Below are 12,878 nucleotides of genomic sequence, written 5' to 3'. Positions count from 1 at the left end.
CCCTTACTGTAAACACACACAGCTTTCCATCAATACCGCATGCATCATTACATTTACAGGAAACCCGCAAGTCATGAGAAAGATGAGATAATCATTGCAGTGACTCTGGATGTTTGTTTTGTATTTTGTATTGTTACGTAGTTTACATATTACTTTTCTAATTTCCAAGGTTGTGATCATTGGCCAGTCGCATAAACATAGCCGCTAATTTAAGACTTAGACGAGTCTTACAAGTTAGTCACCTAATTTTCACCTAAGCAGTTTATTCAACCGGCCCCATGTATTCTTAACCTGAAAGTAAACTTTTTAGGTGATCTTAAAAATGAACATTTCGAAACGTAAAAAATCTTTGACATTGCAAAACCCATTTTATTCCATGTTATTTTGACTTTTTGTCCATAACAGCTGCGACAGCGATTCACAATGAGCTGCAATGGATTATATATTAGCAACTTTTTTAATGTCTTGTTTCGGTTCTAAAGTGGACCGTTTGACACACAAATGGGGGAAATTGGCTGAATAAAAGCTGAATCCAGCTTTGAAAGTTAAGTAGTTTGCATCCCTCCATTTACATTAGATCCACTGAAATCTGGATTATTTCACATCAAATATTATTGTTACAGTGTGTCAAGCAGATAGAAGATTCTCTTAAAACCAAGATTATCTATCTGTTTTGAGCTCCAGTTCCTACATGTCTACAGCATGCACTCACACGCACGCACACACACACACAGCACCTGAGTGTTTAACCAGCAGGCCAATGAGGTTATGTAGATTTTCCTCCTTTTCACACAGACGCTTGTTATGTTGATGCACGGCATGTTCTGGTAAACAAATCCTTTTCAAAAGCAAACTCGGAGCACTGAAAAACAGAAGCTGGCTACAGGAGATTGTTCTAAAAGTGGTTACACTGCACCAGGGACGATAAACTAACGTTTGATAAAGTGGATGAAAGAGCTTGATGGGTGGGAGATATCAAGAATTCAATTTTCAACGGGTGCCCATGTGGCCCGCCAAAATGCTCATTCCGGGCTTTACGCCTTCCATGTTTACTATCGTGTGATTGATGACCCTCTGTTAAACTGCTAGACAAAACTCTCACGCAAAACAACACCACATTCACCGAGTCGGGAAACAGCAGGTGCGCGAGACTGTAAGATGAGTGAGTGTTTACAAATCGCACCACGCTGGTCATAAACCAACAGCCCTTCGGTTTACCGACTAGGATCTTTGACTACCGTTGCACAGCACCGCCCACAGGTGAGTGCCCGTGCGTTCTGTTTTGTTTGGCGTGTGCGTGCGTACCTTCTGCATGCCCTGCAGTGCTTGCTGCAGGAAACTGAGCTGCTGCTGGCGGGTGGTGTCCTCCTCGCTGCGATGGGGCTGCGCTTTACCCTGCTCCTGTTTCAACAGCTCCACCTCGTTCCTGTAGGCGTCCAGCTGACATCGCAGACTGTCGTTCTCTTCTTTCAAAGCCTCCACCTGAGCCAGCGGTCCTGGGAGAGGGAGGGAGAGATGAAAAATGACAATCGGGAAAAGGAAATAAGCAGACGGAGACATGTGATTGAGGAAGGCAGAGGTGAAAAACAATAACAGACAAGAGAGGAAAAGAGGTGTACCGGAAAGGACATCGGAGGAGGAACATGAGAAATATGCGGGTGCATGATAATGGCAGCGTGCCGAGACACTGCACGTGTCACAACCATTATGTGCATCTTTATAAAACCATACAGCTTGAAAATAAACGTTTATTTTAATAGCGCTTGGGCCCGTAAAGGCTGAAAGGAGGCAGCATAAACAAAATATAGCGTTCTTCAAAAGGTGCGTGCTGAAATCCGTTGATGTACAGAGATAAAAGGGCCCTGGGTGCCGCCGCTGCATTCGTTGTGCTTTCAGAGGCTAATTAGAGAGGATTAAATGCAGAGAAAGTGTATTACTTAATGCTTGACTTAATGTACCATGGGAATTGTTATCAAATGGCTCTAATTAAAATGGCCATAAAAGAGTTTGTCACACAGACACATTCCGAAGATCAGAGACGCCACCTCTGCTTCAGGTCTAGGGGGAGAAGATAACAGGATTATGCCGAGAGCCGTGTCCTTCTCAGATTGGGCAGGGGGGAGATTCATGGCTGAGTGTCTGCTCGGACATCTGATTAAGGATTTTTGGTAATTTAGTGAAGGAGAAGAGGATGGCAGGCCGAGTGACACAGGCAGAAGATAAGAGTTGAATGTTGGGAGTTCTGGAAGGAAACATCTCTTCCCCGGCTTCACTTTGGTGAAGTATTAACTCTGTTCTAAAAGCTCCCAACCTAGAATGCATTTTTACGCATCATTAAACATACTTAGACGCAAAGATTGTAAAAAAATGCTAAGAACTTCTATTTTACCCCAAATGGGTGTGTGTGTGTTTATTACTGTAATGAGCCTATAAATATATGCAGAAATGCCTCATTCGGCAGCTCCAGACACACAGACGTGTCTGCCATTTTAGAACTGTCTGCGTTTAGGTTGCTAATGTCAATATCCAAGATTACAAGATATTACGCAAAAAAATGGGCTAACCTTTCACCGGTGACATCTGTGTTTTTTAAGCATTACTCAATATATGGAGTACCCTAGTGCCACTTCAAAATAAAATGAAAAAGCTATTTATCAATTCAAACATTAAAGTATATAAATATCACTGTTTAAATAGAAATTTAATAGTCATATTTAAAATGTAAACCGAAAAAAGTAAACAAAAATCATTTGAATGTATAAATAAATAGACAAACTGAAAACAGTTTATTTAATTAATGTATTAAAATCTAGTTAACTAAAACAATAAAAAAAGTCTATTAATGAATACTTTTAAATGCATATTTTAAAGGGTTTTTAAACCATCAGAATTGTCAGGGTTGCCAGATCTGAGTAACAAAACCAGCCCAAAGCCAAAAAAACAAACCCATTGTCCCTAGCCCAAACATGAAAGCTTTACTGTCAAAATCAAACTCATCTGTCCTTAAAGGTCCAGTCAGTGATATTTAGTGGCATCTAGAAGTGATGTTGAGAATTGCAACCAACGCCTCACTTCACCGACCCTCTTTTGAAGCACTAGAGTGGCTGACACAGAAATACAATTTTGGTGCGTGAAGGTTATAATGTGTTTACGATGCACACTCTGTAGAGCAGTTTGTCCATTTAGGGCTACTGTAAAAAACAACAACATACGAATTCCATACAAGGGGACTTGTGGCGTATGTAGATAGAAACCGTGCATACTAAGGTAATAAAAACATAACGCTTCATTATGTACGGTCTTGCGACACCTCTGCAGACATAGTTTTGTAAATTATATTGCATTTATGTCAACAGATCCTCCAAAAAATGACACATTGGACCTTTAAGATTGACATCATATAAAGAAAATCCTTCCACTATGAACCCACAAAAAAACCAGTGGCACCAGTTTAAAGTACCCCAATTCCAGAGGAAACCTGCAAACCTGACACAGTGACCGGTTTAGGCCATTTCAAAACCTTAGTATAGTGGCCCACAGAAACAGTCGCTAATCAGGCGTCTACATATATATATCGATGGTTATATATGTATATACGCATGCTAATGTCAAGCACTATTCAAGTCTCAAGAGCACTGTGAAGAGCTTTTAGTATGGCACACAATTGCTGACTATGCAATTGTCAAAACTAGATTATAAAACAGAGCTACAAATTATAGGCTAAGCCACCTATTCCACTCATTAGAAACTAGTGATAGAGAGAAGGAGGCCGAGAGAGAAATAGATGGACAGAGAGAGAGAGTGAGAGATGTGTTTTTATCGATTGGCTCATCTCATCAAGACGTTGCCCTGAGAGACTGTCCGGTTCACCTTCCACAACATGGCAGGTAACTCTATCGACCTGTGCTGCCCGGGGGTGTTGACTGCAAAGAATGCAGCTCCCCAATTCTCACTCTACACTGTATCTATTGTCAGAGGACACTTGCCCGTTATAATTGATTAACTCGAGGGAAAGAAAGCAAACAGAATGGGCTGCATTGAGGATAGAAATGTTCTTACTCCACATCTGCAGGTATCCAGTGACTATGAGAGAAGTTAATACGACTAAAAGTCATGAAATTGAAAGAATATCATAACAGCCTCTCTCTCTTCACAGAGGCTGGAATCAAAATTTGTCTTTCATAACCAAGAAAGGTGCTGAATTACCTCCTTCATTAACCAAGTGGATCTCCGACCCTTTCCAATCTCATGACATGCTTTCCATGATATCTGACAAGCCACTGACAGTGATGGTTATCATTGTTTTCTAATAACTAAGGTCACACATGAGAAGACGCGCTAAACCTGGAAAATGTATGATTATATTTGCATACTATTTGCATGTTAATGAAGGCATCTGTGACATCTCAGAAATTGTAACATTCAAATCTAGGGGGTAGGATGCCACACATGAAGGGGACTCGCACGTCAAATATACTGTGAAGAGGGTGTTGCGAGTGTGTGGCTGAGGGTGCCAGAAAAAGACACCTGTGACACAGCACACTGATTATTTTACGCAATCCCATGATTCTCGCTGTTGAGCGGTCACGGTCTAGGTTGTCTAATAGCACCTTTGTGACAGGCTGAACCTGAAATGAGCTGGAAGAGCAGCTGGCAGACTCCCACTCAGATCTGTACCACCACATTTAGGAAACCACAGGGGCTTATAAGAATAGTAATACAGAAATGACATGTTTCCCCGTGATAGAATCAACTGCTGACACTGATTTGATTTCATTTGGTCGAAGTGAAATCGCTCCCTCGTGTGCACTGCCGCTAGAAAAGTACACGTTGGTGTTGGACCTGTCAATTTGCACACACGAGTCTGGTGGCTTGACACATTGATCAAGTAGAATCCAGCTTCAGACAGTTAAAGAAATAGTTTGTTGGAAAATTAGATTTTATTTTAGATACTTGATGTATTTAAAGGGGTCATATGGCGGGAACACATGTTATTCTTTGTCTTTGGTGTGTTATAAGTTGCCCATGCATGTATTAGACACGTAAAATTGCAATAATTAAAGTGTCGGAACAAAAGATTCTATCTTAAAGCGAATGGTCACCCAGAGCTGCTTGAAACACCTCGGGTAACCACACCCCCACAAATCTACGTAAGTTCGTGGTATGATTTGACAAAGACCGCCCAAATGTATACGCAAGTAAGGTGGGCATACCTGTCAGTAGGGTTAGGGTTAGTATGGTAAGAGACGTTACATTTCCGTCACACGCTTGCAGTATTCGACCAATTACTACGGACTGGTTTACTGGCCAATCATAGCACACCTCGCTTTTCAGAGCGATGAGCTTTATTAAAAATCTGCGCGGGGCAAAGAGGAGGTACAAACATGCACGTATGTGGAAATTTCAATGTCTTTGAACCTTATATCGTGTATACACATTGTATTACATCTAAAGCAAACGATAATATTTGTTTAAGCTGTAACTTGCTTTCTTCAGTTGAACACAAACACATAATTTTATATCAAAATAGCATCACATTATCTTCTTATGCTGCAGTCACATTACAATTTACGTTCCTTTAAAGTCAAGGTTTACCCCCAAAAAAAATCTGTCATCATTTACTTCCCCGTATGTCATTATGAACCTGTATGACTTTCTTTCTTCTGCAGAAACAAAAAACAAGGATATTTTGAAGAATGTTGGTAACTGAACAACGGTGGTACTGCCATTGTTCGGTCACCAACAATCTTCAAAATATATTTTATGTTCTGCAGAGAAAAGAAAGAAACCTATACAGGTTTGAAAAGACAAAAGAGTGAGTAAACAATGACAGAATTAGAATTTTTTGGGTGAACTATCCCTTTAACTTCTTTAACTAACTGAAACTATTTCTTTAACTAACCAAAATGTAAACAGATCAAGCGATATGTTCAAATATGGCGGCACACCGATAATAGTAATAACTTAGCTGATAGTCTTTGTGACAAAATTCACATAACTAGTCACTAGTTGAGTTATAAATAACGCCATTTTGACAATTAAATGATTTAATTTCATTCAACAAATAAATACAATTATTTAATTGTAGTACATAATTCTTTTTTTTATGTTCAAATGAAGAAAGGTTTGAGTGAACTATCCCTTTACAAACAGCCATTTGTTTTTATTAAAGTGGCACTGTAATGCACAATATGGCACAGTAGGAACAGAAGTCCCACTTAACAGTTTAAAGAGCCAACAGCCTGTTTGGCTTCTTTACAATGTGTGTGTGTGTGTGTGTGTTAGCTGGGTTGTAATTGGGAGATGTGCAACATGACTGGAAATAACTGCCGGTGGCGTTGGAAACATGACCAGTAGTGAACTGACTTGCCTTAAGGGGACTTTGGCTTTATTCTCAACTTATTCTTCAACCTGTCAAATTTAAATGGTCTTGTGACTTATGCTTCGCCTGAGCTTTTGTAACTAGCCAATTTATGACTAAATTTTATTCTCTTCACAGAAAAAAACGTTTAAACAAAGTGTTCTCAAAGGGACGGGACATTCTACCAGCCTCATTCATTCAGGAGAGGATGTTTATTGAACATTGCCAATTACTCCGTCTGAAGCAGACGTACTGTGACACGGGTCACTAAGCATTCAAATCTCTTCTGGAAGGTGAATTTCTGAAGTCTCTTCATTATTATAGTGAACGTTAGATGGCTATTGCTTTATATCCTGCAAATTTACAGCACAATGAGATCCAGAGAAAGAGGTTCTTGTAAAGCAGACAAAAAACTATTGGGTCTGTATGCATTTAGGGCTCTTTAAGAGAAAGAACTGCTCGTACAGCTTTGGTTAAAATGTCCATCATGCACTTTTGGCTTCACACTCTGTCTACCAATCTTAAAGGAGGTGTACCTGAGTCATCAGAGTCTTTGCTTTCAGGAGCGTCTTCCATGTCATCATCTGACATTTCCATTTCCTCCTCTCTCCGAATTCCCATCAGCTCTTCGTTGTGGATGTTCCTGATCTCCTGCGGATGAAAGGAAGGGAATATTTAATCACATGTGATACCTTCTCACACACAAAATATTTAATCTAAGTCAATAAAGAACATCTCAAGTGCTATGGGCGCCCCTGCTCCAGTGGGACAGTGTTGATGCAGGGAGATATCTGATTGGCTCCCTAGCAATGCACAAGTGAACAAACATTGTATAAAGACCGTTGATGGGAAAATATAACTGCATTGCCACTACAGATCCGAAGGGCTGCGCAGGGGCATATGAAGCAGATGTCTGGGCACGGGCGCTGCCCTGTTGGTGGTCCCGATGGAGGGGATCTCTCCGGCTAATGAGGCATGCGCGCAGCAGAGGGACGTCAGTGTGCACAGGCACAACACGACAGCCACAAGGAGAAAGACACTAACTCCCCTACAATAAATAAAAAGCCCGGCGTAAACATTACCATCTGCCAAGCTCAACAACCCACAATCTCGCCGAAAAATTTAAGAGGTCGAACAGGTAGCGCAATAGCAAACAGGCCCATCTTGCCAATGAGGGGAGAGATGATGCCGGCGAGCCCAAAAATGTAACTGGCTTGGTTTGAAGTCGCCTAACTCCGGCTTTAACAGAGGAAGCCTCGATGCCTGCGGTGTAAATGGACTGTGATTGAATTCAGGTCGTCTTGGCAACTGCAAATAGCTACCAGGTGGACCGTTCTGGAATGACAATTAGCCCCAAAGTGATGAGACCTGCTATACCGACTGGATGTTTCTGTGTCAAAACCACCACTTACCAAAGCTTTGTTTACTCGGATAAACTTGCAGCAGAGTTCAAGAGAAGGAAAATTTAAATCCTCTAAATTCCGCAAAGCCCAAATGTGGCTCTGGGTCAAGCGCTCGAGCAAACCAGCATCTTACCATCAGATTTATGAGTGAGGTCCAAACAGCTCCAAGGGTGAGTGAGCCAGAGTAAACAGCTTTTATATCGAGCGTTACCTGCTACCTATCACTTACTGTCACCTTGTGCAGATCTCACACTCAACTAAACACGTTCGGGTGTTCTGACGCAAGCTTTTCCTACAGTGCTAAAGGTTAAACTCTGCTAATGTGCCATTTTAAAACATTAACATTATAGAAAGTGTGGCATCTCACTGCATTGTCAAACATTCTGAGACTCTGAAGGCCGATTCTTTTCAATACATAATGTAAAGGTGAGAAAACCCTCCTGACTCTCTTCTCCTCTCAAATGAGCTTTCGTGCCTCTGTGACAGCATTGAGACACTTCCTGTCACAGCCACAGTAAGGCTAGAAGCACAATGCCAGACAGGGAGCCAGAGGAGAATCATATCTGAGGGTAAATGTATTCAACCTAAGTCAGAACAAAAGGCTAAAGGGGGAAATGGGGGGACGGGATCTAGGAAGTGAGATTTTGGAGCTGATTCTGTCTTGTTAGCGTTGTTATTGCATACTCGTTCCCGGCATCAGATAAGTGAAGGGAATTGAGGGAAGCTCAATAAAAGGGAGTGCTCAATAAAGTGGCAATTACAGCACCATTAATAAACTCCTTTCACGGCTGAGGAACAGGGTAAGTGCTCATGGAACTCTTATATGTAACAGATTCATTTGGCGACAAAAGTAATAAAATGACAAACATCATTTTTACAACCAGGGGCTTTGTGAAAAGTATTTAACGAGTTTACAAAAGTAACAAGACACTGATGGGCTGTAATAGCAAATTGCTTTAATGTGCTTCACAATGACCTGAACGACCTAGAAATCTGATATATACTGTATGTTCCTGTTTGTCGCGTCACAAAAAAAAGAGCCGTTTTCCTCAAAATAAACGAAATCACAACTTCAAGATTATAATTGTGAAGTTGTTTTTGGGGAGATGGAGCAATTCATATTTGAAACACCTACCTTAGCCAATGATGAGTCTCATTCGGCATTTACCTGCATCTTATAACAGTTCCAACGGCTAAAGTCAACATGACACTCAAAATTCATTTCACTTTCATATTGTAATATTTCAGCATGAAAGACAATATTTAAATATGGAAAGAGTACAGTAGGAATATATTTGATTTATGGATTAAAGGGATACACAACCCAAAAATGAAAATTTTGTCATGAATTACTCAACGCCAAGTTGTTCCATACCTGAATACATTTCTTTGTTCTGTTGAACAAAAAGAAAGATATTTGGAAGAATGTTGGCAACTGAGATTTCTGGGGCACCATTGACTTCCAATAAGAACGGTTTGATTTCCTAAATTAGTTCACACAAAAGAAGATATTTTGAAAAATGTTAAACTGTTTGTCCCCATCGACTTCAATTGTATGGACACAAAACCACTGCAAGTGAATGGAGACCAGTGGTTTATTGTAAGCAACATTTTTCAAAATATCTAAAATGACAAGAGGTGATTAAATGATGACCAAATTTGAATTTTGGGTGACCTACCCCTTCAAGCTAAGAAGACACTGGAACATCTCCAGTAAAAATATTGACATTTCGGTGTTCTATAATTTCTGTGCATTTATCCTATTACACTCGCCTACAATTAACATTCAACTTAACACAATACACATTGACTTCATTCCAGTTGAGAGTGCTTGCGGGGAGGGGACAATGGATACAGCGTAAAGCCTTTACACTAACATTTCTGACGAAGCATGAACATATTCAGTGAAAGAATTGAAAACACCCACCTCGGCTTGCTTCCGCCACATGTCCAGGTTCTTGCGTTGGGCTTTGGAGAAATGGTCCCATGCCTTTTGTTTGGAAGAAGCGTGGAATACAGACACAATCTGCTCAACTGTGGCAGGGGATGCAGGGGTCAGAATGGGCGTCCAAAGAAAGAAAGAGAGAGAGGGGCGATTGGGAAGGTGCAGAGGAGTGAAAAAAATTGTGTCAGCTTGAAAGGAAGTGATGTTTTTTCCCCTACCCCCCTCTATACAGCACATACACTGAGCTGGGGTCACTTGTGTACTGTAGCTACAGGGATAAAATGTTGCTTGTGTCTCTTCTTGAAAATCATTAGCTTTAGATCAAACAGTAGCAGAGTGAATTCTTTTTGATACAAACTTTTCCATGTTTCCATGTGTTTTTATGTGTTTTACCTCACCTTTATCGACTCCAAAGGACCATTGATGGATCTCCTTTTGAAAGCATGTGTGTTGTGGAAGTCTAATGAGATGAATGTTTCATCTACGACAGGTTGAGCTCATTACTTATTACTGTGTATTGATAAGAGAGGATGTGTCCCTTATGTAAACTCAATTACAGCAAACCACCCAGAAACAGTTGCGTGTTCAGAATAAAATGATGGGGCAGTCAATCATGTTTTTTTAGTGGTTGAGGGAGAACTTGGGATGTTAGAATGGAAGACACAGAACTAAATAAAACAGATGCTGAGAACCATAGCTATTGAAAGAAAGTGGAGCTCTGAGATTGTAATAATCTATGACAGAGAAGTAATTCCCAGAATGCATAACTGTATAACTTTGGATAAAATGAAAACTATATGTATTCAGCATTTCCTTCAATTACATCTCTAAATGCTGCTCACTAGGTTTTAGAATAAAGCTATACTATAATGTGCACTAGAGAAGTGGTTCTCACACTGCAGGAGCCCCAAGATGGATCCAGGGGGGGGTTTGTCGCATAATAGGAAATATCAAAATTTATCACAGATTTTATGCACTCAAACATCAGAAAAATAAGACCACCAACCAAAGGACTGATGGTCCAGCATTGTAAAAAAAAATTTTTTTCGGGTTTAATAAAAAGTTAAGTTTAAGATTATAAGTTTTTGTTGTGGGGGTGCCGCAAAGTGGGGCCATACAACGAACAAGTTTGAAAAAGGGGGCCTTAAAACAAAACAGTTTGACCGACTGCACTAGAGAGTTCTTCTCAATTAAAATTTCTAATCCTGACATGAATAAAAAAATATATTTTAAATAAGATAAAACAGGCATGAAATTCACTCAGTAAAAAGTCTGACTCAACCAGACTGGGGTTCCTGCATAACTAAAAGTGTTTATCTCTTGAGGTGGTTCTCATTACGGGGCTTTTTCAAACCACTATTGGTGTTTCTCAATCGATTAATTGATGTGCAAAAAAAAGAGGTCAAGAGAGAAACAGAGAAATCTTTCAGGCCTCTTAACTAGCTGGTCTCATAACTAGACACTTTTTGAGAATCAGATTTCAAAGACATTTCATAAATCCTAGACAAAGCATCTGTGTATTAAAATCAAACAGTCCTGGTGTCTGGGAAATGACATCAAAGCATCCATCAGCTTAAGTAATGTAATAGCGCGACAAAAGAGACAAAAACATATGGTGCCAACAGCTTGATGGATACATGACATCATTACTAATAGTACAGTCTGGGACCTATGCAGAACAACACAAAGATCCCTTTTCTTTCTTTCTTCCACCCCAGCTCGCTCAGAATGGGTTAATAAACCCCGGGGAGTAAGGAAGGCTGCTAAACATCTGTCTGTGTCAAAGCCTTGCTTGAGAGAGAGAGAGGCTGGATCAATACTGACTTCACCATCCTTTAATTTGATGGAAGAGATCGATGGCAAAGCCAGAGGGAGAGCATATGCTCGTGTGTGTATGTGTGCTGGTGTGTAGAAGCACAGTGAGAAACATTGTCCTGGCATGGTTTGGAACATGAGTCTCCACAAAACAGTCTCTGTTTTTGCATGTTCAATAATTGAAATTTGATAGAAAACTAGAATTTGACTCTCCATATCCAAATTTCTTTAGCTGTACATGCTTGATTTCACAAAACAATCAATTTTGATGGAATCTTGATGAGAAAGATGGTTCACTGCAAAAATGTATTTCTTACATGGTATTTTTGTCTTGTTTTCCAGTACAAATATAAAAAAATCTTGAATTAAGATACGTTTACTTGACAAGCTAAAAGCTAAAAAAAAAAATCAGGTTTATTTTTCTAACCCCAATAGCAGATATTTTTGAAAATCTTTAGAAACAAGAATTTACAATATTTTTTAGCAGGTTTTCCATCATCTTAAGTAATTCTTGGCCACTTTCATATAGTGTGTTCTTGACCTTCTCTGCATTAACTTTGCTCCTAATTTCTAGAAAAATATAGAAGGAAATCAACAAAATTCTTTACTTTACCTAGAATCAACCATGTATTGTTTTTGAGTTCACAACTGTTAGTTTGATTAGAAAATGTACCTATTAAATTGAACAATGGGTTTTAAAAAACCCATCAAATGTTTTATTTAAACTTTTTGTCCATATTTTACATACTGTACACTAAAAAACTGAAAAGTTCTGCAAGCTGGGGGGCCAGTTTTGTCATGCAAAATTACATTGCAAATTTACTTGTAATTTACACTCTTTACTTTTAATTTGACTGTTCTTACGAATTTCCAAAATGTTTTTTTACATTATACATAAATTATCTGCACAAAGAACTGTAAAATTTTGTTAAATTACTGTTTTTCACATTACACATAAAATATTTGTAAAAATAAATGTGAAATAACTTTTTTTACAGTGTAACCATAAGGTTTAACAAGGCAATTTTTTTAAGCCTAGTATTAAGTAGGATGCACAAGACACGCAGAACTCCCATGTCCCAGCATCCCAACCGGCACTAATACCTGCAGCTCTTCCTCCTGTACAGCAAGTTTTTTTCTGTACATTATATTTCATTCTTGACTTCACTGTGTGTTCTGTCCGCTCTGATAAGACAGATGCTGTACTGTCACAAAGCTTTCTATCCTCCACCAAAGACCTGCCATTACTATAGTGCCAGATATTTATTGGCGTTCTTGACAGAGTCGTACCAAAGTCTTCTGTCTGGTGCCTGCAGATAAAAGGGTGAACGGTGTTAAATACCCAGGGAAGCTA

The 12,878-nt window shown here is 39.6% G+C and overlaps 1 protein-coding gene across 10 annotated transcripts in view; it reads right to left on the bottom strand.

The window, feature by feature from the left end:
* Positions 1 to 12,878, bottom strand: part of enox2 (ecto-NOX disulfide-thiol exchanger 2) — a 238,919-nt gene that overhangs the window by 21,014 nt on the left and 205,027 nt on the right. For all 10 annotated transcript variants that reach the window (XM_056769092.1, XM_056769099.1, XM_056769097.1 and 7 more), the window contains 3 exons: positions 9,692 to 9,798; positions 6,898 to 7,012; positions 1,306 to 1,496 (listed from right to left, as the gene is read on the bottom strand). In XM_056769092.1, the coding sequence (XP_056625070.1) occupies positions 1,306 to 1,496; positions 6,898 to 7,012; positions 9,692 to 9,798 (413 nt within the window). The remainder of the gene's footprint in view (positions 1 to 1,305; positions 1,497 to 6,897; positions 7,013 to 9,691; positions 9,799 to 12,878) is intronic.

The sequence above is a fragment of the Triplophysa dalaica genome, chromosome 16 (assembly GCF_015846415.1).
Source record: "Triplophysa dalaica isolate WHDGS20190420 chromosome 16, ASM1584641v1, whole genome shotgun sequence".
Lineage (NCBI taxonomy): Eukaryota > Metazoa > Chordata > Actinopteri > Cypriniformes > Nemacheilidae > Triplophysa > Triplophysa dalaica.
The sequence above is the reverse complement of the archived record's forward strand: the minus strand, read 5'-3'. Positions and strand labels throughout refer to the sequence as shown.